At 69.2% G+C, this 26,895-nt stretch overlaps 3 protein-coding genes across 4 annotated transcripts; all 3 read right to left on the bottom strand.

The window, feature by feature from the left end:
* Window positions 1-2,694: 2,694 nt before the first annotated feature.
* SLC50A1 (solute carrier family 50 member 1) lies at window positions 2,695-4,826 on the bottom strand. 2 transcript variants are annotated; one of them, XM_072027920.1, is made up of 6 exons: window positions 4,725-4,826; window positions 4,151-4,228; window positions 3,933-4,056; window positions 3,699-3,857; window positions 3,502-3,621; window positions 2,695-3,212 (listed from the first exon to the last, which is right to left on the bottom strand). In XM_072027920.1, the coding sequence occupies exons 1-6, from the start codon at window positions 4,790-4,792 to the stop codon at window positions 3,111-3,113; spliced, it is 651 nt and encodes a 216-aa protein (XP_071884021.1). In that variant the 5' UTR covers window positions 4,793-4,826; the 3' UTR covers window positions 2,695-3,110. The 2 variants fall into 2 exon arrangements, with proteins under 2 accessions (XP_071884021.1, XP_071884020.1); XM_072027919.1 differs by having other exon boundaries at window positions 4,151-4,253; window positions 4,744-4,813.
* A 534-nt stretch (window positions 4,827-5,360) lies between these two features.
* EFNA1 (ephrin A1) lies at window positions 5,361-8,729 on the bottom strand. The gene is made up of 5 exons (XM_038168018.2): window positions 8,565-8,729; window positions 6,712-7,007; window positions 6,556-6,621; window positions 6,233-6,283; window positions 5,361-6,130 (listed from the first exon to the last, which is right to left on the bottom strand). Exons 1-5 carry the CDS (start codon window positions 8,675-8,677, stop codon window positions 6,015-6,017), a joined length of 642 nt encoding a protein of 213 aa, XP_038023946.2. The 5' UTR covers window positions 8,678-8,729; the 3' UTR covers window positions 5,361-6,014.
* Window positions 8,730-13,191: 4,462 nt separating this feature from the next.
* Window positions 13,192-23,899, bottom strand: EFNA3 (ephrin A3). The gene is made up of 5 exons (XM_038168019.2): window positions 23,695-23,899; window positions 14,934-15,223; window positions 14,349-14,414; window positions 14,122-14,199; window positions 13,192-14,022 (listed from the first exon to the last, which is right to left on the bottom strand). The coding sequence occupies exons 1-5, from the start codon at window positions 23,802-23,804 to the stop codon at window positions 13,901-13,903; spliced, it is 666 nt and encodes a 221-aa protein (XP_038023947.1). The 5' UTR covers window positions 23,805-23,899; the 3' UTR covers window positions 13,192-13,900.
* Between the last annotated feature and the right edge of the window lie 2,996 nt (window positions 23,900-26,895).

Raw genomic sequence — 26,895 nt, 5'->3', positions numbered from 1 at the left:
CCGAGCTGTACTGTGCTGTACCGGGCTGTACCGGGCTGTACCGGGCCGTGCTGGGCCGTACCGAGTCATACAGGGCCGTGTTGTACTGTACTGGGCTGTGCTGGGCTGTACCGGGACATACTGGGCAGTGCTGTGCTATACCAGGCTGTACCAGGCTGTGCTGTGCTGCACCAGGCTGTACTGGGCCATACCAAGTCGTACTGGGCTGCGCTGTGCTGTACTGGGCCGTGCCAGGCCATACTGGGCCATACCGGGCCCTGCTGTGCTGCCAGGAGAAGGGAAAGGGGGCCCCGGCCTGTGCTGTGCCACCCTGGTTGCAGGCAGGGGGTGGCCGAGCCCCCCTGGTGCTGCTTTGGGGCTGCTCCCCGCCCTGCCCTGTGCAGCCGGGCTCCAGCTGTCTTTGCACGGGCTCCAGGCAGAGCAGGGCGTCCTCTCAGCCCCCCCTCGGCACCCACCCCCATCCGCAGGTGCTGCAGGGAGCCTGCGCCGGCCCACCCAGCCTCCGAGCATCCCCGAGCTGGGCTGCACGGGCAGGGCTGCGAGGTGGGGAGGGCAGGATCGGGCCCTGCCTCGGCAGCCCGCGGCGCTGGGTAGCACTGCGGGCACCGCGCGCTCCCGGCAGCCCTTCAGATGTGGTTTGAGCCGTCAGGTGGGAGCTGGAGAAGAATCGGCCCGGCCCTGCCAGGGGAAGGAGGAGAGAGCGTGGCTGGGTGGAGCGGCTGGCGCAGCCTTTAAAATGCAGAGTGCCCGGAGCCTGTGGTCTCCCCCAGCCTGCTAGGGCGGCGCGGCCCACGCCGGGGGGGCTGCACCCCGATGCTGGCGGAGCAGCGACTGCGGCTGCTGCTCTGCCCCACGCCTCCACGGGGAAAATGGGACACAGGTGCTCCGGAGCCGCGTGTGAGGCTCCCACGGCAGGGCCTTCCCTGGCACGCCGGGGGGAGCCCTGGGTGGCCTCGGTCTGGGGGTGCCTCCTGTTTGGGGGTGCGCGAGAGCCGCGCTGCCGGCCCGGCTGGCGGAGCCACGCTGCCGGTGGTGACGCATGCTGGGGCCTGCCTCGCTGGCAGCCTCCCCGGCTTCTTCGCATACCAGCCGAAGGACTTTCTTGTTTTTTTTAATTATCGGCTGCGCATCCTTCTGCAAAAAGGAGCAGTTGGTAGCATGAGGGAGGACTCAGGCTAATTAGCAGGAGCGACTAATTAGCTGTTTCCTGAGCAACAGTGGCAGCTCGGAGCGGGGTGGGCGGCTCCCGCAGCCCCATGCCCGTGTGCGGCCGTTTGGGGGTGGCAGCCCCTCGGCTTCAGCGCTGCCTTTACGGGGCAGGGAGCGCGGTGCTGGCGTGGCACGAGGCTGGGAGCCCTCAGCAGGCTCCCTGCAGGCTGGCAGGTAGCAGCACGGCCCCGGCTTCTCCCTGCACGGGCACGTGCCCGCTGCGGGCGCTCGCGTAGCCGGTGGCTGCTCTTGCTCACCTCCAGCCTCACGAGCGGGGCTGCGTCACGGCCGCTCGCGGCACACGCCAGCCGGAGTGACCGGTTGGCAGCCGAGTTTCTGCTCGCTTGCGTCACCGGGAAAAGCTGCCCTGTCCCCCCCCCCCACGTTCCTCCCGGGCCACGAGCCGAAGCCCCAGTGCCAGGGCAGCCAGAGCAGATCGGTGGCTCCAACCAGGTGGGAAAAGCATCTGCAGGGCCCTGGGGAGCACAGCCCTGTGGGGGAGTCCCGAGGGCAGAAACACCTGCACTCGCAGCTGGAAAAGCCAAGGGGAGCCCAGCAAAGGAGCTTCCTCGAGGGCTCGGACCCCGCAGGCCACAGCAGCAGGACGCAGCACGCGCCGCAGTGCCGCAGCACAGCCGGAGTTCATCTTTCCCTCTCCTGTCCCTGCCCCGTTGCTGGCGTGGCGGGACTGCTGCCGCCGTATTGATTTTTCCCAGGCCACGTCGCAAGGTGTGAGCGAGCGGCTGAGTGCATGAGCGCGGCCAAATTCCTCGTCAACACTTCCTTAATCCGGGCTGCGTCAGCCGGGCTGCGGCCGTGCCCACGCCGAGGGCCTCCCGGGCGCTGGCAGGGCCGGGGCTCCTCGCCGCGCGGGGCCGCCGCCACCCCAGGCCCCTGGTTTTTGCACGGCTCCGGCATCTGTTGTGTAACTTGGTCACCCGCGCTCGCTCCCGTCCATCTGCTGATGCGCTTGCCTGATAACTTCATTCCAGATCATTGTTAATTCATTAATTGAGCTTGGGTCGCCGCCAACGGCTGCCTTGATTTGATGCGCACACTCGAGCGCCGTGGTTTTAGCGAGGATTTTAATTGATTTTAAGTTTGCTGGCATAATGGGCGGTAGCAAGCCCTGTGTCCGTGCTACGGAAGGGACTTTTCTTTCCACGCTGTGACCGCTGTCCCCATGCTGCTGCTTGGAGAGGTCGGAGGAGCACCCTCAGGCAGCGCTGCCTTCCTCCGTGCCCCACTCCCTGCCCCTACCACCCAGTGCTGCCGCCCCCTTCCCGGGGTGAGGCTGGAGCCCCCTGTGGGGGTTTGCTGCACCCCACGGGCAAGCGGGTGCTGGTGGATGAGGAGCTGCAGGGCTCAGAGGGTGCCAGGATTAGCCCCAGCATCCCAAGGCCAAAGCGCTGTGGGGACAGGAGCCGTGCTGGCCCCGGCACCCAGCACAGCCCAGAGCGGGAGGGGACGACAAGCAGGCGCTGGGAAGAGTCTGCGATTTATTAAAAGGCACTTTGAGTCGTACAAAAGGGGGCTGCCCACCCAGCCCAGCGCTGGGGCAGGGCCTGGAAGAACATCGCGGGGACGGGGGCAGGGGGAGCCCGCCACCCCCAAGGCATCGCTGCGAACAAACCAACCACCACCGCAGGAAAAAACGGCCCCAGGGACAACGGAGAGGAGCTGCCAGAGGGCAAACTGCAGCGGTGAGGGACTGAGGCGTCCCCCCAGGGCCCCAGTCCTGCTGGGAGCCCTCAGCCGCTGGGGTCGCCCTGGTGTCACCCAGCAGGAGCTGGCCACGCTGCGGCAGCAGGAGCAGAGTGGCGAGCAGGGGGGGGCCTTCCTTGGTCACCAAGTGTCTGACACCGGCCTGGCTCCGGGGCTCCGGCACCGGCAGGACCCCCTCAGACGTGCAGGGGTCTGTGGGGATTGTCCCGGCCCGGGGCGTAGCGCCAGAACAGCCAGAGCTGCACGACGCTGGTGACGATGCCCGGCACGTTGGGGACCTGTGGAGCACACAGGGCCGGACGGCGTTACCCAGCTCACGGTGCTGCTGCCGCCCTCCCCCGCGCCACCAGCCCCGCGTCGCCGGGGGAGATTTATTGGCCTTATCCCATCTAATTAATTAAAATCAATACTCATCTCGCCGAGCCTAGTCACGGGCTCTGCTGTGTGACACACGCGACGCCGGACGGGGTCCGGCCCAGTGCCAGGCGCCCCGCTGAAAGGGGCTGGAGAGGAGGGGGGAGGAGGGAACCCACAGCAGCCCCCAACCTCCCGCTGCCCCCAACCCACCGTGATGTAGTTGTCTTTGACCAACTGCCCGTACAGCGTCCAGCAGCTGGAGGCCAGGAAGGTGGTGACGGCCAGGGGGAAGGACAAGCAGCGCGTTGACCTGCTCCGGATCACCTTGGCCTGTGGGGAGCGAGGGGCTGGCCTGGTGCCATGCAGCCCCCCCGACACCTCCCCCGGTCCCACCCAGCTTTACGCACCAGGTCGTTGAGCGGCGAGGCGTACATCATGATGGTGAGGCTGCTGCAGAAGAGCCCCACGCGGCTCCGCAGGGTGTCCTTGTCGGTGAAGTAGAAGAAGTAGCCATAGGCCGCAGCCAGCAGGGCCAGGAACGTCAGGACCCTCAGCAGCACCTGACGCTGCGGCACACAGAGCGGGGCCGTCAGCGTGGGGGTTCCTCTGTGCCCCCCCGACCCAGCCGGGCCAGCACCCACCTTGGCAGGGCTGTAGTAGAAGTACACCAGGATGTAAAGGCTTTGCAGAGTGGCCCCGATGCTGTTGATGATGATCAGCATCCAGTCCGGCTTCTGGCACCCGTAGCCCAGCCAGCACAGGTTGCTGCAGGATGAGCGGCACAGGCCTGGGGGCTCCTGCCTACGCCCACCCCCGAAATTCAACCCCCCGGCCCCAAAAGGTTGTGCCCCCTGTGTACTTGGCTTTGATGGCGAGGAAGCGCAGGAGCTGGATGTTGTCCACGCTCTTCGCAGTGATTATCCTGCACAGGTCAAACCTAGGGCCAGGAGGGGAGAGGCCTCCTGGGTGCCCAGAGCCACAGGGAGGCCCTACAGCGTTGTGGGGGGGGCTACAACCTTAGCCCCATAAAATACCACCAGCCCCTCCTCAGCAGCTGGGACCTTCTCTGCATTATCTCCTACACCCCAGTGCCCCCCCCCGCACCCTCAGAGCCCCCACCTGACCCTGCACGCCTGGCCTTCAGCCTGGAGCCCCCGGCCCCCCCAGCCAGCCTCAATACCTCCCACACTGCACCCACATTGCACCCCCACTGCACCCCCAGCCTCCTATCGCACCCCCAATTCCACCCCCCAGCCTCCCATTCCCCCCCCAGCCTCCCATTGCCCCCCCCCACCCCCCGCACCTCCCATTCCCTCCCCGCCTCCCCCCGCCCCGCCCCCAGCACCCCCCCCCCGGCCTCCCGAGTCCCTCCCTTCCCCCCCCCGTTCCCTCCCCCGTCCCCCCCCCGCCGCCCCCGGTTCCCGGCGGCTCACAGCCCGCTGCAGAACATGCCCATGGTGAAGAGGAGGCAGGCGGCGGCCAGCACCGGCTGCAGCTCCATGCTCGCCGCGGGCACCGGGAGCCGGAGGGGGGGGGGGGGGGGGGGGGGAAGAGAAACGGGGGCGGGGCGGGGCCGCACTACCGGGGAGGGACCGGGAGCAGCGCCCCCGGGTGCGGCGGGCACGGGACACGCAGCTCTGTGCCCCCCCCGATCTTCCAGGATTGGGGTCACGGCCTTGTGACCCCCCCCAGCACCCCACCTCCCCCCTTCCTGGGGTCCCAGGATCCCCCTTTTCTACAATTCCCACCCCACAGCACCCTGTCTTCCCCAGTGTCCAGGTTCCCCCCCCATAACCACCCCTCCATTGACTACCCTCCCCAGCAGTTCAGGGGGCTCCAGCTGAACCCCAAAACCCACAGTCCCCCGTCCCCCCCCCCCCATATCCCAGGAAGGGAACTGCTCCCCAGCCCTGCAGGACTTTGCACCTCCACCTGAAACCAACCCTGGGCACCACTCCATGAGACACCTCCCCCTGCAGAGCCTTGTGCAAACACCAATTAACTAATTAACCCCCCCAGGAGCCATTCCCCCTCTCCCTTCCCCCCCCCCCCCCCCCAATACTCCGGCATGGTTTCAGTTATTTATTCAAGACAACCGTATAAAAATTCCAGTGTTAGAAAGCTGTACAAAGCTGTACAAATCGAGGCAGGCAAAACGGCCTCTGTGCTGGCCCAGGCAGGGGGCTCGTGCCCCTCTGGCACCAGGCAGGGGGAGCTTCCACAGCCCCCAACCCAATAGGGGGGACGCTGGTGCAGCCGCTGTCCCCCCCCCGACTCCGCTCCACCGCCTGCCTGGCATCTCGAGCACGTCCAGGCTCCTGAAGCCAGCCCCAGGGCACGGCCGCAGCTGGGCCAGCACCGTGTCCCTTCCCGCGGGACACTTCACAGTCTGAGCCCCCCCCTCCAGAGACGTCCAGGGGGGAGCTCCGTGCTGCTGGGGCAGGGGGCCAGCCCCCAGCCCGTCCAGTCCAGGGCTCAACCCCCAGCTGCCAAAAGCGCCCTTCCCACGAGGGCGAGGCGGCTTCCTGAGGGCTTTGGCCGCTCCAGTTCAGGCCCCAAGGGCTTTGGGCTGCTCCAATTCAGGCCGGCTGGCCCGGTAATACTGACAAATCCTTTGCTTTGCCCAGATGTCCGCAGGGAAGCCCGCCACGGGTGTGCGTGCAGGGCCACGGGGGTCCCCGAGCAGGTGGGGGCCACCCCACAGGGCTCCATCCCCGGTGCGCTCACAGCCCCTGCGGCACCAGGAGGGGCAGCAGGAGGCTGATGAAGGTGAAGGGGCTGCTGGCCCGCATCGCCGAGTTCTGCCCCACGCTCCTCAGGACGTGTGCGGCTGCGTCGTCTGCAGGGGGAGGAAAAAAAAGATCCGTGAGTGGCCCCCGTGCCCCACACCCTGCTCCTGAGCCTGCCCCGCAGCCGCTCGGACGCGTCCTCCACCACCTACCTGCCTGGATCCTCCCCTTCTGCGTCGAGGCGGGGGCAGGCGGCGCCTGAGCTGCAAAGCAAACACAAAGACACGCCGTGAGGGGCTGCCCCGGTGTCCTGGGACCCCAAAAAGGCACCCCCCCAACCATGGAGCCCGGTCTCCCCGGTGCCATCCCCGCTCCGGCCGCTGGCACCGTCCCCAGCCCCACAGCCGGGGCTGGCAGGGGGCCACGGCCCCGCCGTGACTCAGCGCAGGAAAGGCAGAGCCGGCCGAGGACCCAGGGCCTCGAGGGGGGAGGAGGGCGAGCAGCACACAGCAGGGGGAAACCCGCAGATACTCACTGCCTTTGCCAAGCACCGTCACCTTCAGCTTCAGGCACGTCTCCCCGTGGTGATGAATCGGCTTGGCTGCGGGCAGGAGGCAGGAGTTAGAGGGGGAAAATCCCCAAAGGGACCCCAGCCCCACAGCAGGAGGAACACAGCCCCCCGGGCACTCACAGATGTAGTAGTAGCTGTGCCCCTCCTTGAACTCCTTGCCCAGCGTGAAGGGGGTGAAGCGCTGGAACTTCTCCGAGAACTTCTCGGGGCCGTGCAAGGCGCTGGGCTTGTCGCACTCCCAGCGGATCTGCTCCTTGGAGCGGGCCTTGCAGGCCTGGTACTCCTCCAGGTCCACCAGGTACAGGGTGTAGCGCTCCATGGCGTGCGGGGCCACGCTGCCCTCCTCGTAGTGCGGGCAGATGATGTCCAGGTAGTCGTTGAGGCGCACCTCCACCGTGTAGTCGCTCCAAAGGAACCTGGGGCAGGGGGGCGGCGGGGGTCAGCACATGGTGCGGGGGATTTGGGGCACGGAGGTAGCACTCCCCACAACTCCCCCAAACCCTCAGAGCCCAACACAGGGCGGCCTGAAAGCTGCTCGGCACCGCACAAAGCCCCGCGGTGCTTTTTGGGAGTGCTTTTTTTGTTGTTTTTTTGGTGGTGCTGGGGAAAAGGAAAAGCCCTCCCCCACTGCAGGAGGGAGGGGACCGGCCAGGACGCGCTCCCCGGCTGTCCCCAAAGCTCCGGGGAGCCATTAGGTGTGAGCAGCTCTCGCCCGGGGGGGGGGCAGCCGGCCTGGCTCCAGCGTGCTGCTCCCCACACCTCGCCCGCCAGCGAGGCTCTCCCGGGAGGCTGCACGGCACCGGAGCTGCTGGGGGGGCGATGAAGGGGGCCGCAGGCAGCCTGCGAGGGGCCACGGAGGGGTCTCAGAGGGGCCACGGAGGGGTCTCCTCACCTCGCTGGCTGCGGCAGCCTTGGGAAGGGACGGCCTCCCTGCTGGGGCCGGCTCCAGCTTCCCAAACCCCTGTGGGACCCCACCTGGGAGCTGCCCTGCATGGAGCTGGGGGGCACATCCCGGGGTGGGGGTGGGTGGGTGACCCTATAACATGTAGGGGCACAAACTGGGGGGTTTGGGCAACCCCTATAGCCTGTAGAAGCACAGGGCTGGGGGATGGGCAGCCCCATAACTTGTGGGGGCACAGGGCTGGGGGGCACATCCTGGGGGTGTGGGTAACCCCTATAACATCTGGGGGCACATCCCGGGGGTTTGGGTAACCCCTATAGCACTTGGGGGCACACAGCTGGGGGGGCACACCCACAGCATGTAAGGGAGCACCCCTACAACCAAGGGGGGGGCACGGCCTAGAGAAGGGGGGCACCCCTACACCACACCGGGGCGCATAGCTAAGAGTGAACCCCACAACCTCAGGTGGGCACCCCAAAAACCCGGCCCTACCTGGGGACCGAGCCCCGGGGCAGACACGGGGGCTGCCCACGACCCCCGCCGCCCCCCCACCTCCCGGGGGGGGGCACCGGCGGCCGCGCACATCCTGCCCGTGCCGCGGGACCCGGGGCCAGCCCCGTGTTTGTCAACACGGCTTCCCTGAGCCCCGGCGCCTCCGCTGGCGCCGCGCCACCCCCCCCCCGGGGAAGGAAGAGGCCCCGCTCCGCTCGGCCCTGGGAACGGAAAGGGCCCCCCCGTGCCCCCCCCTCAATCCCTTCCCGGTTCTCCCGGCCCGCACCTGGCTCCGCGGACTTCACCCCGCCGCTGCCGTCCCGGCCCCTCCCGGCCCCGGGGGCGCCCCCGGTGCCGGGTCAGGAGAACGGGGGGGGGAGCAAAGAGGGCAGGGGGAAGAGCAAAAGTGGGGGCAGCGTGAATCCCCCTGTCCGCCCCAAACAAAGCCCGCAGCCCCGGGGAACGCGACCCCGCGCACGGCCCCGCCGCCGCCGTCCGCGCCCTCGGGGGCCCGCCCCGTCCGCGCTCCCTCCCCCCACCCCCGGGTTTTGGGGGGCGTCGGGGGGCTCCCGGGACTCACTTGGGGTTGGAGCTGTTCCAGAAGACGGTGTGGCGCTCAGCTGCCGCCGCCCAGCACAGCCCCAGGAGGGGCACCCAGAGGGGCGCCCCCAGGGCCACCCGCAGCCTCTCCATGCGCTCCGCCGGTGCGCTCCGCCGGGCTGCGCGCCCCGCCCGCTCCCGGTCCTTAAATGCGGCCCCGCCGCTGCCCCGCCCGCCCCCGCCGGCCCCGCCTCGCCTCACCGGGCCGCGGGGCCGAGACACAACAACAACACGGCGGGGGCGGCGCGGGGACGGGCAGCGGCCCCCACGCGGGGACGGTGCCACGCGGGGACGCCCCCCATCCCCACGCGGGGACAGGCACAGCGGGACGAGGTGGGGAGGGGGTGGGAGGTCTGCAACCCCCCCCCTCGGATGTGCTGGGGGGTCCGGGGGGCAGCATGAAGGAGGCACGGGTGTGGCACGGAGGTCACCGGGGTCACCCCCGTGCGGTGGCACCCGTGGAGGCCCCGGGGTCCCGTGCGCACACGCATGTGTTTGTGCCGGGGGGGACCCGGGTTGTGCCGGGGGGTGTGGGCATGGAGGTGCCACTGTCCCCCCCTCGCTGAGGACACGGCAGAGGGGACACGGGCAGTAGGCTGCTGGCACGCGGGGCCTTGCTGTTGTCCTTGAAGCCCTTGCCATAGAAAAAAAAAACTTTATCTGAGGTGTTCAGGGACATCAGAAACACCTGGATAGGTGGGGGCTGGGAGCCAAGAGCGGCTGCTGATAAGGTGTGGGGGTAGGGAGAGGGACGGAGAGCAGCCAGTGCAGCCCTCCTCACCCTCCTCATCCTCCTCCTCCTGCCCTCACCAGCTGCCTCGGCTCCCCAGGGCTCTGCCAGACAAACACAGCAGGCGGCCCCCACCCCGCTCACGTTCACTCTCTGTCGGTTCGATATTGTGAAATTTCCACCTCTGAGCCCCCGTCGCAGGAGCAGGGGGGGGCTCGGGCTCCCTGCTGGCTGCCTGGCCTCTGCTCGCTCCCTGCTCCCATCCGCCCCCGACACCGATCCGCTCTCGTTAAGGCCGGCGGAGAGATGCTTCGCCGCCGTGTTGTGGAGCGATAACTCAGCCGCATTTGCAAAACAACTTTCCTCTTGTTTATTACATAATGATCCATTGATTGTGGGTAATGTTGCATGCCCGGCGCAGCCCAGGCGGTGCGGGCTGGCTGCAGCCGTGCGAGGATTGCTCCCCCGACGCTCGGCAAGGGCTCGGGCAGGCGGCGGCACCGCAGTTGTAACCGGAGAGCAGCCGCCGCAGCTCTCAGCTGCCCGAGGAGCCGGTGCGGGGCCTGTGTGCGGCTGCAGCTCCGTGCCCCGCATCCTTCCCCGCGTCCCACCCCGGGCCACTCTCCCCACCCTCCGTCCCTGCACCCCACATTCCCCTGGGAGCGGGGACCCGGCTCGCTGCCTTTCATCCTCCCTCTTTGTGGCCAGGCCTGACATCATCCCCTGAGCTGGAATGACTGTGCGAGGCCTCCTGCTCCCGGGAAGCCGGCGCTGCTGCGGCTTGTACAGGGAGGAACTCCCGGGAACACCCCTCAGGTCCGCGGCCCGCCGGGATCAGAGCGCCCGAGCGTGTCACGCGCGAGGAGCTGGGCTGGGTGCAGCCAGGCTGCGGTGGGAGGGTGGAGCGGGTCAGCGCCACGGCCTCTTCCCACCCCTCGCTTTGTCCCCATTCCTGCCCCAAGCATGCCCCAGGCCAGGCAGGATACCTGGGGAAACTGAGGCAGGGATGGGGAGGGCATGCAGCCCCCTCCCTGTGGGCACCTCCACTCTTCCAGTGCTGAACAAACCCCAACGCCCGGGGCTGCCCCCCCGGCAGGGCTGGTGCAAGCACTGTTGTGAGGCAAGAGCACCGCACCACATCCATCCTGGGGACGGATCCTGGAGCACCACACATGGCTGGGATCTGACACCCAGTGCTGTCAGCTGAGGGGCTCCCCCACTCTGCATGGCCGGAGGTGAGAGTGCCGCAGTCCCCAGCCCTGGGGCAGGGTCCCCAGCAAATGGGACAGGGCTGGAAGCGAGGCCATAGGGACCTGGCCATGTCCCAGCTTTGTTCCCTCCCTGGCTGACAGCAAAAGGGCAGCGGCAGGCTGGGCCTGGGGAGGGAGGACAAGCACATGTGCCATGGTGGGGACAGCCTGGGGACATCCAGGGCTGGAGGGTGCCCCGTTACATCCCCGTGCTGGCTCTCCATGTCTCAGCAGCGGGGGGACAGGCTGCTGCAGGCATGTGGTGACTGCTGGAGCCAGCGTTGCCTTGTGCAGGGTGGGCGCCCGCCTGTAGTGCACCGGAGGAAGGAGCAGGGGGGTGCAAGGTCACGGCCACGCCACCCCCTGCGTGCGTGCAGGACATGGGGCCAGCACACATCACGCGGGACGGTGTCGATGCACGAGCAGGCAGCGCTCCCGCCATGCAGGCGCGGTTCGCCAGCCAAAGGTGAAAACTTTACGCACCGCAGGCACTCGAAGCAAAACACAGCAGGGCAGGTGGGGCTGGCTGGAGGCCACCAAGCTCGTGACAAACCGTTTATGGTTTATCGGCTCGGGACACCCAGGTGCACTCCAGCCACTACCTGGGCTGACGTCAGCCGCCGTGGGGCCGGAGGAGGGCCGGGAGCCGTCCGCTCCACGCGGGGAACGAAGGCCGCGGTGACGTGCCGCGCCGGCTGCGTGCTGCCCGGCAGGTAGGCAGACGCTGGGCCGGCCCCGCGCGTGGCAGGGGCAGTGCGGTGTCCCGGAGGCTGTCAGGCCACGCCAGGCCCTTACACGTTTGGCCGGAGCGCGGTGCAGCCAGCCCCGACCTTGGAGGAGCGCTGCGGGGCGGTGCGAAGCCTCACGCGGTGCGGCTGGTCCAGGCACCCGTCCTGTGCCCGAGCCCGGACCTGCTGCCGCGTCCTGGGGAAGCCCACCCTGCGCGTGGGGAGCACCCGAGCCCCAGAGATGGGGTTGCATCGAGGGTTCCCCCCTGCCTGGGGTTTGGGGGTCCCCACACGAGCGCCTGTGCGGTGCTTGGGGACACGGAGCGGAGCAGGGCTGCGTGGCCAGTGCCCGGCGAGGTGGCAGCGGTGCCACGCACTGCCTGGGGAATGGTGCCAAGGCCGAGGCAAGCGGCAGGAGGGATTTTGCAAGCACAGCTCGCTGTGCCAGGGTGGCTGACTCAGTCCCTGGCTCCCCCGGCTGCGACACGATGGCAAACGGGGCTGCGCTGGGCTCCCCCGCCCGCCCTGCTGTGTGCTGTGGGGGGGTCAGAACCAACACAGGGGCTGCGGCCGGTCCCCAAAATCCAGCACCCAGCGTGGGGACGGCACTGGGCAGCCTGGAGTTGCCATGGCCCCTGACCTGGCCACATGGCCCAGCTTGGCCATGGCAGCCCCGCTCCGAGCCCCCAGGGCGAGGGTCCAGGGGGATGGGGCCCTGGCCCCACAGCTGGGCCGGGTCTGCGCGAGCGCGATGGGGCCGCGGGGAGCTGGGGAGCGCGGCGCCTGCCGGGAGCGCTGCGAGGACTCGTTGGACGGGTTCGCCGCCTCATCCCGCACCCAGACAAGCCCAGGCCGGCCGGGAAGCGCAGCCACCGCCCAGCAGCGCCGGCTGGGGGGGGGAGCGGCCGCGTCGCACCGACGGGGCGGCCGTGGGGACCCCCCCAAACCTGAGGTTATGTCCACAGCATGCTCGTCCCCAGCAGGAAAAGGGGGTGCAGCCCTGTTGCGCCCTGCCTGGTGGGCAGAGCAGGCTGCCCCCTGCTTGGGGCTGACCGGGCCCCCCCAGGGTGCAGCAGGGTGTGGGGTCAGGCCTGGGGCTGCTCCAGGTGCCTGCTCCCCTTCACCCCGTGGGGGCTGTGGGGTGCCAGGCATGGGGCTGGGTGCATTTCGCTCCCCGACAGACCCTGCATTGCCCCTTGGTGTGCCCCCCTCCCACGGGGTCCCAGGGTGCAGACCCCTCCCTACATGTCCCTTAGGCCCTGGGGGGCATCGATGGTCCTTCCTGAGCGCCTGGGGGCACCCCCATGCAGACAGATACGTGAGACCCCCCCAGGGCCAGCAGGAGCCCCAGCGTGCCTGGCACAGCCAGAGGCACCAGCAGGGGACCACCGGGATTCCCATGGGGCCACCATGCACATGGGGGTGCCTGTACACCCCCTCCTCTCCCCCCTGTTGCCACATCCAGCCCGCAGAGGAGGGATGGGCTGGGGATATCCCGGTCCCACTCCCCCCCAGGGCTGGGGGACACAACCCGTCACCCAAACCCAATGGCCCCGCACTGCCCTTACCTGCGCGCTCCGGGCTCCTGCAGCGCCAGGTCCCGGCTGGATCCTTCCCTCCTGCCTCCGCGTCGGTGCCTGGGGGTCGGGGGGCAGCAGAGCCCCCAGGAGGGAGCGCGGAGCCCCGGGGCAGCCAAGAACCGGGGGGCAGGAGGGGGGGGCCTTGCTGCCAGCCCCATGAGTGGCGCCTTTGTGCCCAAGGCGGGGGGCACGCGGGAGGTCCGTTTGCACGAGGAGGGCCAGCACTCGGCGCTCGCTGAACCCCGCTGCGCGGTCACAGCCCGGGGACACCGGCAGGGCTGGGCACTGGGGCGCACGGCCAGGACATGGGGGTCGTTCGTTTTGTTTTTTTTTTTTAATCCTTTTATTTGATTTTTTTTTCCTTTTTTTTTATAGACTAAGAGCAGAATATGAAAATCACCAGCCAAAGCACTTTGAAAAAAAGGTCGAGATTGTTTTTTTTGTTTTGTTTTTTGTTTTTTTTTCCCCAAAAAGTGTCTGTGCGTTTGCATAGGTCAGGTCTTCACGGAAGACGAGGAAAATCCAACACGTTTGACTATGTACAAGCCAGCCCGGGGCCAGCGCCGCTGCCTATGGTACATTATAGATATATCTATATAGTCGCTCTCTGTACAGTATGTATAGATCTCTATATAGGTATGTACAGGCTGCCCGGCGCCCTGCCCTCACGGGGCTCCCAGCCACGGGACGCCTGGGGGGGCCGCAGCAGCCCCCGGGCAGGGCTGGGGGTTCCACGCCGCGGGACGGCATCGGTGGGGGGCGCGGGCGGCAGCACCCAGCCGAGTGCCCCCAGCAGGGGCTGGAGACATGGCTGGGGGAGAGTCCCATGCGGGTCCCAGCGGGGCCGGGCGCGTGCCGCCATCCCCTGCCCCGCACGGGAAGGGTCCCTGGGCTGGAGGCGCTGACGGTGCAGAGGGGCCGGGCGCAGCTCCCGGGGCAGCTCCACGCTGGCAAACAGCAGCAGGTCGGGGGGCGAGGGGTCCCCGCTCCGCGGTGCCGCTCTGGCCGGGCCCCCGCCGCGCTCGGAGCTAGGAGGCCAGCAGCGTCATTAGGAAGAGGGCGGCAGCCACAGCCAGGGGCAAGTGTTCCCGCTTGGGGCTGGTGCCGCTGATGCTCTTCTCCAGCTTGGGGATCTCCGGGTTGAAGTTTTCTGCGGGAAGAGAGAGGCGGTGAGCGGAGCGGTGGGGGCTGCTGGCCCTGACCCCCCCACACACCAGGCGGCTGCGGGGTGTGGGTGCCCCGGACTCACCCAGGTCCTCGATCTTCACCTCGGGCCGCAGGGTGAACTGCGGCAGGGTGGGTGCCAGCTTCTCCCCGGAGTGCGACGCTGTAAGAGGGAGAGAGGGGACGGGGTGAGGCACCCTGGCCAACCCCGCTCCCGCAGCCCCACCGGCCAGGACGGGGGGACCTGGGAGCCCCCTAAGACCCGATGGATCCGTGCAGCCCCCACCCCGGGGTGCCACGGGGGTTACTCACTGGAGGCACAGCACACGAACACCTTCATCTTCAGGCAGGCCCGGCGGTGGTTGTGCGTCGGTGTGGCTGCAAAGCAAGAGCGGGTTGGGGTGGCTCCTGGGGAGGGGACCCCAGTGCCGGGCACCCCACGGCTCAGCGAGCTGCTGCCCACTGGCTCTGGGTGTGGGGGGTTGCAGCACCCCCATCCTGCACCCCAAAACACGCTGCATCCCCACCCTGCACCCCAAAATGTGGTGCACCCCCACCCTGCACCCCCATACCGCATCCATCAGCACCTCAGATTTGCTCCAGCATCCCCACCTTGCACCGGCACCCCCACAACTCCACCCCCAAGCTCCCCCCCAGCCCCCATCCCTCCACAGCACCCCAAACTCTCCGACCCATCCCTGAGGTCAGGGGGCCTCCTTGGAGCGGGGGTGGGCACAGCTGCCTGGCCAGGGGTGTGCGGGGGGGGTCCCAGCTTGGGGGTGTGTGGAAAGGCCCCCCTGGAGCCTGGGGACGAGCTGGGGTGGGATTCAGGGGACCCAGATGAGGGGTGTCTGGGGGGGTCCTGGGGGGGGAGTCCCACCCTGCTGCCCCACGTACAGATGTAGTAGTACTCCTGCCCCGCGCGGAACTCGTAGCCCAGCGAGAAGGCGCTGTAACGCTGGAACTTCTCCGAGAACTTGATGGGGCTGTGGGGCGCGTGGGGCCGGTTGCACTCCCAGCGCTTGAAGCCCTGGCTGGTGTTGCAGGTGCGGTAGCCCTCCGCGTTCACCATGTACAGCACGTACTGCTCCAGCCTGTGCTCGGGCACCGAGGCGTTGTAGTGCGGGCAGTAGATGTCCAGGTAGTCGTTGACGTTCACCTGCACCGTGTAGCCCTCCCGCCGCAGGCTGCAAGGGAAGGGGTGGGGATGGGGTTGGAGACACCCGTGCTTGACCTGTTTATGCCAACCAGGATGCTCTGCCCCCCCACCAACCTCCTGACCCCCCCATCCCCGAGCCACCCCATGCACCCGCCTTGCCCAGCCTCAGCCCCATGGATCCCCAGCGTGGGGGCAGGATCTGTCCCTCTCCAGGCCCCAGACCCTGTCCCCGGAGGCACCGCTGCAGCACCGGGCACGACACCCAAGGACAGCTTCTGTGGGTAACTGCGAGCCCCCCAGACCCACGGGACACCAGGAAGGCAGCGGTGGGGCTGAGCAACGCGGTGAGATGGCACGGATGGGGACATTGGTCCAGAGCTCGTGGCACATTGGGGCTGCCCCACATCCCCCAGCCCGCGGGGGCTGCAGCCAGGTCTGCTTCTGTAGGGCTGTGCCATGGGGGGCTTGGGGGGCAGAGCGGGGCTGGGCCACCTCTGTGATATGGAATGGGGGGGGGGCCCTGTGTCCCCACACCAGGCTGGGCAAACCCCTCTCCCCACAATCCCACTCCCCCCAGCCCGGTGCCCTGCAGACACAGGGCTTAATTTGGGGTGGGGGCTCCTGGGCGTTCACCGCCCCCCTGGGCTGCCTGAGGCAGGAGCGATGCCGCCACGCAGGGAAGGATGCTACGGATGCCAAGCCACGTGCACGGGTGACACCGCTGTGTGAGCACGGGAGCATGAGACGGGGGTGCTGGGGGCTGCAGGCAGCCTCAGAGCATGACGGACAGACAGACAGACAGACGGACAGACAGACAGACAGACGGACAGACACACACACCGAGCAGTGCACGGGGCTGAGGGACACCAGGTCCCAAAGGCATGCAGGGACCCTGGAGGACACAGACCCTGCACAGCCCTGGGGCAGAGCACGGCCGTGGATACCCAGGAGGGGCTCAGGACCCCCGGCTGCGATGCCCCCGGTGCTCCCCATGCTCTGGCAGCCGCAGCGGCTGCCCACTGCGCACCCGGCCCCGCAGCCCCAGCCCCGCCACGCGCCGCAGCTCAGAGAGAGGATTTCTCACCCTGCTCTGGCTAATCCCGTTATTTTGTTAATGCCGTAAAGGGTGGCCCTGGGGGAGCCTCATTTACATTGATTAGGAGCGGCAATCCCCTCAGATCCACTCAGGAGAGGCTCCGCTGGCTCCTAATCCGTGCCCGATTGAAATCCCGGCCGCGGTAATCCTCGCAGCCAAGCCGCCTCGCGCTGACCCCCTGCTCCTGCCAATTAATTACCAAGCGGCGCTGCGAGGCGCTGGCTCCGCACCGAGATGCCGCAGCAGCCCCGCGACAACGACCAGACCCGGCTCCATCACCCAGCTCGGCAGAGACCCGGTGGCCACGCTGCAGCAAAGGGACCCCCCCTGCACCCCCGGGTGCCACCACCCCGCTGCTTTTGGAGGGACGAGCAGCCTCCCCTTCGCCCCGCTCCCCTGGGACCGCCACCCCACGGCCCCTTTCCCTCCTCTCCCAGTGAATCCTGGCGCACGAGGCCCTGGCGAAGAGCTCGGGGACCCCTTGGCACCCGTGCCCGCAGCGCAGCTTCCCATGGCCGCCCGGCAGGGCTCGGCAGGCAGCGGGCAAGGCTGCGCGTGCAGACGCCCCACCCTGGAAACTGCCCCCGGCACCGTTTGGGGAGCCCGGGCGTCCGGCCAGGGCCTGGGGCACCCGGCACGCAGCGCCCCGGATCGGCACCGTGGAGAGAACTGGATGGGGCCGAGCACCCACTGGGGACCCCGGCAGCGTTGGCGCCCTCCTGGCGGTGCTGCCAGTGCCGGGGGGGCTCCGAGCCAGACCCCTCGGGGCAGGGAGCAGCCCCCCCTTGGCACCTCCCTCGCCGCGCAGCCGCTATTTCCCCGTCCCAGCCCCACAGCCCGGCGAGGCAGGAGCCCAGCAAGCCGCCGGCCGCCGGGCAACTCCTCCGACATCAAGGTGCTGAGGCAGCCACCCTTGCTCCGCGCGGTGCCGGCGACCTTTCATGTTCCACCTTTGATGTGGTGTGAAAGGGAGGTGTTGGGGGGGGGGAAGAGAGCTTGTTATTAAAGAAATGGCCCCGGGGAGAAAATTGCAATTAACTCCATACGGGACTCAGGGCTGGGACGCCAGCACACCCCGAGCCAGCTGCCCCACACCACGAGGGGGGGCCGGTAGCTGGTGCTCAGCACCACAGGAGCAAGGAGCTGGGGCAGCCGTGCCCCCCCCCGGGGCTGCACGGGAGTGAAAACAGGCGCCGCGTCCCGCTGTGCCGAGGGAAACGCCGTGCCGGGGAGCAGCGGGGCTGGAAGCCCTCCTGCCCTTTTCTCTGGTGCACCCAGCGCTGAGGGAGCCCCCACCTGGGACCCCCCCCGGGGCCCATTAGGAAACAGGGCTCCTGATAAACAGCCTCGCTAATTAACGAGCGCTCCCCTTGAGGCACCCAGGGCCCTGCTCCCCAGGCAGGGCTGGGGCTGGGGCATGCCAGCACTGCAGCGGAGGGGTGCAGGGGAGCCCAGGAGGTGCTGCAGGGGCTCCGTGCCCCATGGCAACGAGCCCCACGGCCAGCAACGAGCCCCATGGCCAATGCACGAGGAGCCCACAGGCATTAGGGCACTGTCCCCAGCCAGGAGGGGCTGGGGAACACCCCCGGAGCGGGCAGAGCTGGGGTGCCGTGATGGCCCGGGGCATGGCAAGGGGCTCTGGAGGGACACGAGCTGCTTCACCCCACCCAGAGAGCTGCCAGCTCCCTGGTACCAGAGGGGAGAGCAGCCCCAGGGTGTCCTCACCCCTTCCCGGGGCTGCAGATCTGGCTGAGATGCTGCATCCTCGGCTCCTGCACCGTGTGAGCCCCCCGTGACCCATCTGCAGGGTGAGGAGCGACACAGCAGGGCACGGCTCAATGCCCCTGAATCCCAGCAGCCCTGGTGCCACCACCGGAGCACCCACAGCCCCTGCTTTCGGGCAGAAGAATGGGACAGACCCCAACATGATGTCCCGAGCCTCCTTTCCCCACCAGAACCCACCCTAGAGAGCACGCAGGGTGCCAGGTTCCTGGCGGCCCACACGGTTATCGGGAGGCCCCAGGGAGAGGTGACCCCGGCTGGGACAGATCCCGGAGCCCTTCTGGGTGCAGACAGCCCCGCTGTGGCTGGCGGGACACGTTGGGCTCCGGCAGGGCCCGAAGGGTTAAGCGCAGGAGCAGAACGGGCAGCATCACTTCTGCACGACTGCATTTTTAGAGCAGGGCTTTGGCAAAGCAGTGGTACCTTCCAGCATCCTGTCGGAGCTGGGCAGATGGATTTCCCCTGGCAGAACCATCCCGAGCACAGGCTGGGCTCGGCGCCCGTGGGCCCTGCACTGGCAGGACCCCGGCTACCTGGCACGCCGCAGCCACTGGTGAGCTGGGCGGCTGCTCCGCTCCCATCTGCTGCCATAAATCTGGGCTGAGCGCTGCACGCTCGCTAACGCGCTGCTACGGAGCGCCTGGTGCACTGCAGCACGCCTGGGCCACCCCTGGCAGGAGCAGCAAGAGGGGGGACCAGACCCCCACGGTGACCCCCGTGCCACGGGACCCGTCCCAGGAAAGGCCCGGAGGGTCTGGGGACAGATCCGGGCTCGGCGTCCCACGGTGCTAAGGGCAGTGCCGGGGACTGGGGCGATGTGGGGCGTCCCCCAGTGCGGGTGACAGCGCGGGGGGCCACGGCGGATCCCCTCCCCCAGCCCTTTGTTTGGCTCTGGGAGCTTTGCCCTTTCGGCACATCCGGGGCCCATCGATCAGCCGGCGAACAAAAAAAGTGCCATTGATTTATGCTTTCCCCTTCCAGTCACTCCGCGCGACAGCGAGAGGTGAAGGCGCATCGATCGCTGCGGCCGGTCCCCCCCCCCATCCCCAACAGACGGACAGAGGGACGGACTCGGAGTCCCCCTCCCCACGCAGGCAGCGCTGCAAAGTCACGGCACCCAGACGGCCGCGCACACGCGCGCTCGCTCGGCAGACAGCGCCTGCGACACAGCCCACGCGCACGGGTGGCACGGTGCCACGGCGGCCCCCCCGTGCTCCCCCCCTCCCCGGCACGCCTGGCTCACGCCTGGCGCAGCCGCAAGGTGCAGGCACAAAAGGCATCGCTAGCACACGGCGTCCCTGTCCCCGGGGCCACCTCCCCGGCTCGCACCCCGGGGGCGTGCGTGGGGGGGGGAATTGGAGCTCCTGGGGGGCCGTGGGCTGCTCCCCAGCGCTGCCATAAATCTCTCGGGGACGTGGCAGCAGGAGAAGGGATTGGGGAGCGGGCGGATGGGGCCGCATCCATGCCGGGGTGGCAGGCACAGCCGCAGCCCCCGGACGGTGTCCCCAGCGTTGCCTTACAGGTGCCCCTGCGCCCCCCCCGTCCGTATCGATGGCTGCACGATCCCTTTAATCCCTGCTAAAGCCCGTACCTTCCTGCTTTGCTAACAAGATCAATGAGGTTTTTAATTGGGTTTTAATTAAACCATCAATCTGCAACCGGTGACTCAATTACCAGCCTGGGCAGGAGCGGGTGGCCCCAGCCCTGTTGCACCCTCGGCTCAGCCCCTGCGCCCCGATGCCACAGCTCCTGCCCCCACGGGGCCCTCCCTCGGCATGGGAACCCCGCGGGGCACCGGCCACGGCCCCTGCGATCCCCTGGGCTCGGAGCCGCCCCGCACGGTGACTCACGGGGCACAACACCCTTTGCCCCCGGGCAGCGCCTCCTACTACACAGCCAGCACCCGCACTGCACGGGCAGCCGGGGCTTTGCACCCCAGGGAGATCTCCATGGGTGGGGGGAACGGCTGCGGGTGGGGGTGGCTGACCCCCCCCGTTGCCCCCAGCCCACATGGGGATGCCGTGGTATGGGTGCTGGCAGCCGGGACTGGGCCATCACCAGCCGGAGAGGTGCAATCCCCACTTTCCCCATCTCCACACCCACGCTGGGGGTGGGAAGTGACCCCCCCACACACACCCTGCATGGCGTAACTGCCCCACGCCTGCAGCATCCCCCCTCCTGGATGCCCGCGGGGGACGGGGGGACCCCAAAACACCACAGGTGACGAGGGACGGAGCCGCAGCACCGGCACCCAGCACCCTCGGGGGGCCCGGGTGTGCCACCCCCCCCTGCCCCACGGCAGGGCCGCGGCCGCTCTCCTGCGTGAGATGCTCCCAGGAGAGGCTGCTCCTCACGAGGGCTCTCTCAAGAGCCCGCTCCAGCTCTCGCCGCCTGAAATACAAAGCCAGGCAGATAAAAGCCGCCTTGAAGTGGTGAGCGCAGCGGCAGCGGTGGCGGCTGGGGGGGGCTGCATGATGCTGGGCGCTCCCTGCACGCAGGTGGGCTCTGACCCCCCTGCCTTGGCCGGCCACCGGCACCTCCCGTACCCCTTCCTCACAGCTCCAGCCGTGGTGCTGAACACCCCGAGCTGAGCCCTTGGGCCCTGCGGTGCCCCCCCGGCGTGGGGCAATGGGTCTGCTGCCACCTCCCAGGGCATGTCTGGGGGACACGGCTCTGCAGGAACAGCCAGCGGGGCAGACCCCAGAGATGGTTTTGGGGGCTCGCTGGGGGCAGCTGGCCATGTCCGTGCCCATGTGTGGGGACAAACCCCGTGTCGCTGTCCCCATCCCTCGCACATGGGGCACCCAGCAGGGAGGTGGCACCCTGGGGGTCACCCTGCAGAGCTCCCAGCCCCTGGCCGCAGGGAGCCACTGGGAGGCAGCCGTGGCCCCGAATGGCAGCGCTGGGTGGGACACGGCCACCCCGCACCTTTGCCCTGTGCCACCGCACCTATTCCTGGCAGGAATTGGGAACAGAGGGCAGGGACCAAGGATCGTCCCGCACCCCTTGTGCTGCCACCAGCAGAAACAGCGTGACAGACAGAAAGCACACCCAGCCAAACGGCACGCAGAGCACGGCCAGAAGCCTCACTGCCTTCCAGCCTCAATTCCTGCCTTTGCCCCCACCCCAGGCTTTGCAACCAGGCACCCCCAAACCGCTGCATAAAGGGGTGTCCTGCCCTCTCTGCATCCCTTGTCCTCCATGCACAACCTGTTGTCTCCCGTGGTGGCAAGGGGACGTGGAGCAGCGCGGCAGCGAGCAACAAGCGACATCCTCCCTGCGAGGGGAGCGGCCGCGGTGGCCGGAGCGGTGCAGAGCTGCCATCCATTTGTGGGGTTCCTGCCGCAGCCGGCACCCCTGGAGGACAGATCCGCAGCCGAGCCTGGCGGCGCACACCCTGCTCCCCGGAGAGCCCCGCGGGTGCTGTGCAGGGCTTGTTTATTGCTCTGATTGCACTGGGGTTGCTGGGATTTGCAGGCTGCGGCCCAGGGAGCCTAATTCCCCCCATAATTTATCTAATCCAGACACTTTGCCGTGCGGCTATAATTGCGGCCGAGCTGCCGCACTGCCTAACAATAAATATCCTCGCTCCGGAGTCCCTGGGACACGTCTCTGCCGCAGCCGCCCCCACCGCGCCGCCCGTGCCCTGAGCTGGACGCTCGCAGCCGCGCCAGAGACGCGTGCGCGGTGGGCACAGGCAGCCGGCTGCGACGCCCATGGCACCACACGGTGGGGGCACCCCCGGCACCCCCCCACCCCGTCCCCCAGGAGGAGGCGAGGGCAGCGCAGGGTCACAGCGCCGGCTGCGGGCGATGGGGTGGGGAGAGGCAGCCCCTCGGGAGCAGCAGGATGAGGGCGAGCGCGGGAATCGCCCATCCACAGGGGTCCTGGCAATGTCACAGAGCGGGGATGGGGGGGGTGTCAGCGGGGTCTGGCCGGAGGAGCGGGGTGTGGGAAGGTGCCCAAGCGCAGTGGGACGAGCCGAGCGCCCTGCCATTGTGCTGCGCCTCGGCACGGCACGTCTTACACACGCACGATTTATGGGGCCTGGGCTTCCGCCTGGAGACACAGCATCAATGGGAGGGGAAGGAGCTGCCCAGCAAACGCCCCCTCCCCGCACAAAGGGGTGCGGGGTCATGGGGAGCCTGGGGGAGCCCCAGCACGGACGGGTGGCGGGGGTCCCGCTGGCTGGGCGCAGCCCCCAGCCACAACCCTGCGCACTCGCACCACAGAATGGGTGAGGGAGAGGGGCCATCCCAACAGGCTGGGGCCCCCGCTTCCCATGGAGGGGGTCCACGTACCCCCTGGGGTCCCCAAAACCCCTTTTGCCACGCCAGGGAGGAGTCCGATCAATCTGTGCCCATAGCCCACCCGGTGCCCCCCCAGCACAGCCGTGCCCACACCATGCAGCGGTGCCACGTGCCCACCCGGCCCCCCCTCGCCGGCGAGGGCAGCGCACAGACCCCCCCCAACGAGGCGTGGGGGCCACGCCGTGGGTCTGGCTCCGCTCGTGGCCATCGATCGCCCCGGGCTCCCTGCAGCTCCGCTGACAGCAGCCGTGGGCGCGACGGCAATTTCCACAGCTTCGCTTCCAAATCCCATCCACTCGCCCCCGCAGCCCCCGCCGGGGGAGCCGGCAGCCCCGGTAGGACGGGGGGGGGAGCGTGGGGGGGCTGCCCGCCGCTCGCATCCACCTTGGCCGGGATGTCACCGTGTCGGGGCTGCGTCGCCACCCGCCGGTGCGGGGGGCAGCGGGGTCTCGCCGCCCTCCCCTCTCAGCCCCCCCCGCGCCGCACCGCCGGTGTCGCTCCCGCGCCCAGACAGGCGGGGGGGGGGGCGTCTGGCGGCGCGGCCACGGGAACGGCGGCGCTGCGGGACCCCGGTGCCCGGTACGGCGCCCCGGGAGGGGTCCGCGGGACCCCCACCGCCGGCAGCAGCTCCCGCGCCGTCGGGGAGGGCTCGGCCCCGGTGTCACCGAGCGACCCCCGCCCGCACCGCCGCCCTGCGCCCCGGTTCACCGGGTGCCGCCGAGCCCCGGTGCGGCGGCGAGCTCCGACCCTGACGGTGCCCGCGCCCCCCCCAACCCCGCCGCTTCGCACCGTGGCACCGGGGGCTCGGCTCCGCCGCCGCCGGTCGGGTCAGGGCAGCCCGGGTACCTGCCCCCCCCCCAAAAAAAAAAAAACACAAAAATCGGTGCGCCGGGACGGAGCGGCCCCCGCCCCCGCGGGAAGGGCGAGGTGCGGCGGCCCGGGAGGGGCAGCGGAGCGGCCGGTGGGGGCCGTGCCCCGGCAGCCCCGCCCGCACGGGGGCGTCGCGCGGGCACCGGCACCGGTACCGGGGGTGGGGTGGGAGGGGGAACGACTCGGTCCCGATGCACGCGCCCCCGGCCCGGTGCAGACCCCCCCCTCCTCCGCCGCCCCCGGGGCGCGCATCCTTCAGCGCGATCCTCAGCGCGCCCCCGCCGCGTCCTTCCCGGCGGCGCCCCCCGCCCAAACCGGTGCCGGGGACCCCCCCGCCGCCACCACCGCCCCCCACATTGCCCCCCCAGCACCACGCCGGTACCGGCGGATTCCCCCCGCCATACCGGTACCGGCGGACTCCCGCCCCCGCCCCGCACTCACTGCAGGTTGGAGCTGTTCCAGTGCACGGCGTGCCGGTTGCCCAGGGCCCCCGGGGGCCCCCGGCCCAGCAAGAGCAGCAGCGGGAGCAGGGGCAGCAGCCGAGCAGCCATCCTGCCGCCGCCGCGGAGCCCGCCGCGATCCCAATGAATGGAAGAACCGAGCCGGAGCCGCCCGCGCCCCGCGCCCCCGGCGCCCAGCTCCGCCCCGCGCGCGCCCGCCGCCGCCGCCGCGCCCCCGCGCGCGCGCGCGCCCGCCGCCTCCCCGGGGCCCGCCTGCACCGGCACCGGGCGGCGGGGATGGGGGTCGCGGAGGTGGAAGGGGGGGAGAAAGGGGCTTGGATCCCACCGGGACCCCCGCAGGTGGAAGCGCTGGGCTCGGTTCCCACCGGGACCGGGGGCTCACCGGGAGCGGGTCCTGCGGGGGGGGGCTCACCGGGACCCGCACGGGTGGGGGCACCGGGGCTGGATCCCAGCCCCTCAATTGGGGGGGGTGCCGGGGCTGAGCACCCCAGCCCCTGGAGGTTCAGGTGGCTGGGAGAGCTGTGTCGGCGTGCTGCTGGCACCACGGGGGGGCCGGGGGTTCCCAGATTTGGCCGCCCGGGGGCCATTGGGCAACCGGAGGGAGCAGGAGGGCACCCAGCCAGGGCACCCCGGATGCTGGGGGAGGACGGTCACAGCGCCAGGCTCTGCCCCGTCCTGCCCCGAGGAGCCCGTCTGGCTGAGCACCCCCCCGCTGGCCCTGTCCCCTCGCCCTCCCCACGCTCGTGGCTCAATTCCCCCAAAAATCCGTTGAGGGCAGAGGTGCCCAGGGGACCTGTCACAGCTGGGGGGGGGACACAGGTGCTCCCTGGGCACCAGTCCCTGGGGGCCGTGCGGGAAGGGATGGAGCTGGGTGCCAGCTCCGAGCTGCCCGTCCTCAGCAAGTTCCCTTAGCAACTGCTGGTGCGGCACCGCCCAGAGGTCCCATGTGCCAGGCGCTCCACGCCCCGGCACACGTGTGCGCACACGAGCACGCTCACACCAGTGCAGGCACTGGCACGCACACAGCCGGCTCGCTGCGAGCCCGCACATGGGCGCGGGGCCGAGCGTGCGCGCGTGCCCGCAGCCGGCACTGACCCAAGCCCTGCGTTGCGCATGACCTGGGGATTCGGCGGCTCGAGGAGCTTGCAAGCGAAACCAGGAGGCTACCGAAACCACCGCCAAGCTTGCTGAGCCAGCCCTGGGTGCTGCCGCTGGCGTCCGTGCCGCCGGGCCCAGCGCCTCGTGGTGGCAGCGAGGTGGCCGCGGCGCTGCAGGGCCAAGTGCCCGTTCTCCGTGCCCCCTGTGCCCGAGCATGGCTGCTCCTGGGGCTGGCAGGGAGACGTGGGGTAACCTGGGGGGCTCTGCTGCCAGATGATGAGGACCCCCCAGTGGGAGCAGAGCCTCATCCCCCTTGGGGCCCCTTTTTTGGGCTCCCCAGCACCCTCCAGATGAGTGGATGCTGCCCCAGACCGTGGAGGGGGGTGAGGGCGGCGGTGCCTGGGGTAGGGCAGGTCACTTGGTCCCACTTTCTGCCAGGTTTCGTTTCCAGTTAGCACGTGCTGGGTCCTTCCCGGGTCCCTGTTCCCACCACTGGTGCCCTCAGCAGGGCTGTGCCGCAGCCCGGTGGCCCCCACCCACACCAGCGGCTCTGGGGGGCCAAGCCCCCAGCGGAGTCCTGCCGGGAAGGGGGAGGGTGCTGGTGGAACAACCGGGAGGACCAAAAAAGCATCCATTAATTATTCATCTGGAGAAGTGAAGTGAAGAAAATACAACACGTGAGAAAGGGCCCCGGCTGGCCTGGGGGGGGGGGGGGGGGGGAAGAATCGGGGGGAGGTGGGCGGAGAGCTGGGGGGCGCAGGAGGGGGCTGGGGGCTGCAGGGGGGATCGAGGCACCCGGGTCCCCCCGTACAGCAGCGGTGGCTCCATCCCTGCGCTGTCCCAGGGCTGGGGCATGGTGCTGGGAGGATGAGGGGGGGGGGGAGATGCTGGGGGGGGGGCGCACCTCTGGAAGGGACCGCGACCAACAACGCGCCTGCAGCCATGGAAACGCCATCGTTCGGCAAACCCATGGCAACACACACCTCCACATGGAGACACCCCGCACATGGCAACGCGCTCGCCCGTCTGGAAGCACCCCGTGCACGGCCGCGCACCCCCTTACCCCCCCGCTACGGGAGGGGGGGGGGCACGGCACCGTCATGCCCAGGTGCGGGGATGGAGGGGCTTGGATGGCCGAGTGAACCCTGCCCTCTCCGTGCACCCACTGGTGGGTGCCAGCACCCACCTGGCAGCACCCCCTGCACCCTGCAGACCCCCCCAGCCCCCCCCAGCCCTGCACGCGGAGGGGCTCGGCTCCATTTTGCTGCCAGCAGCAGGAGACGGCGGCTGCAGCGGGGACAGCCTGGGGACACCGCCAGCCGGGCGGCTGCGCTCTCAGAAGGATGCGAGAGGCCTCGAGCTCTCCCAGCACCTCCAGGAGCTCCATGGCATGAAGCAGCCGGGCCCCCCCCCCCTTCCATTTGCACGGCCCCCCCAGCTCTTCCACCCCCTGCACCCGTCGCGGTGAGGACCAGCAGATTTGTGCGTTAACACAGGGGGCACCGGGGGGGTCGGAACAGAGCAGCAGGTGGACGCGGGCACCGGCACAGCAGCTCCCGCCCCATGCGGGGCTCACCCTGTCCCTGGCAGCCCTGTCCCTGGGGGGGGGCACCACGAGCCTGCGGTGCCTGGGCTGGGGTGGGCACGGGGTTCTTGTGGGCCGTGTGTGCCCGGCGGGGCAGGGGGACCCGCGTCGCCTGCTCTGGTTAATATTTAACCACGGCTTCCTGTGACAGCATGTCGCAACCGCAAAGCAGAGCCAGCATTCAATAAATCATCGCGCTGGGCTGGGCGCCGGGGGGGTTGGAGCGGGGGGGTGGGGGGGGGCAGCAGCGGAGCAGCGACCAGCCAAGCGAGAGGGGGAGCCGATAAATAATTCATTAAATAAATAAACATGGCGAGAACGCGGGGAGGAGGCAGGAGTGTAACCAAGAAAGGGCTCGGGGAACGCAGGCATGAAATATTCACCAGCCACACCTACACGTCCCCGAACACGCTGAGCTCAGGGCTCCCGACCTGCTGGGGAGGAGCCAGGCGCCAGCGCGTGTCCAAGCGGACACGGCAAGAACATGCTAATCACACG

This window comes from Anas platyrhynchos, chromosome 26 (assembly GCF_047663525.1).
Source record: "Anas platyrhynchos isolate ZD024472 breed Pekin duck chromosome 26, IASCAAS_PekinDuck_T2T, whole genome shotgun sequence".
NCBI lineage: Eukaryota > Metazoa > Chordata > Aves > Anseriformes > Anatidae > Anas > Anas platyrhynchos.
This window is presented reverse-complemented; position numbering and strand designations above follow the sequence as displayed.

Coding starts and splice junctions, on each gene's coding strand:
- SLC50A1 (XM_072027919.1), bottom strand. CDS start 4,792: ATGGAGCTGCAGCCGGTGCTGGCCGCCGCCTGCCTCCTCTTCACCATG. Junction 4,254..4,743: donor CTGCCTCCTCTTCACCATGG/GCATGTTCTGCA, acceptor CTGGGCACCCAG/GAGGCCTCTCCCCTCCTGGC. Junction 3,622..3,698: donor CCTCGCCGCTCAACGACCTG/GTGCGTAAAGCT, acceptor CGCTCCCCACAG/GCCAAGGTGATCCGGAGCAG.
- EFNA1 (XM_038168018.2), bottom strand. CDS start 8,677: ATGGAGAGGCTGCGGGTGGCCCTGGGGGCGCCCCTCTGGGTGCCCCTC. Junction 7,008..8,564: donor TGGAACAGCTCCAACCCCAA/GTGAGTCCCGGG, acceptor CCCCTGCCCCAG/GTTCCTTTGGAGCGACTACA. Junction 6,131..6,232: donor GAAGGGGAGGATCCAGGCAG/GTAGGTGGTGGA, acceptor CTCCCCCTGCAG/ACGACGCAGCCGCACACGTC.
- EFNA3 (XM_038168019.2), bottom strand. CDS start 23,804: ATGGCTGCTCGGCTGCTGCCCCTGCTCCCGCTGCTGCTCTTGCTGGGC. Junction 14,415..14,933: donor GCAGGAGTACTACTACATCT/GTACGTGGGGCA, acceptor CTTGCTTTGCAG/CCACACCGACGCACAACCAC. Junction 14,200..14,348: donor GTTCGTGTGCTGTGCCTCCA/GTGAGTAACCCC, acceptor TCCCTCTTACAG/CGTCGCACTCCGGGGAGAAG.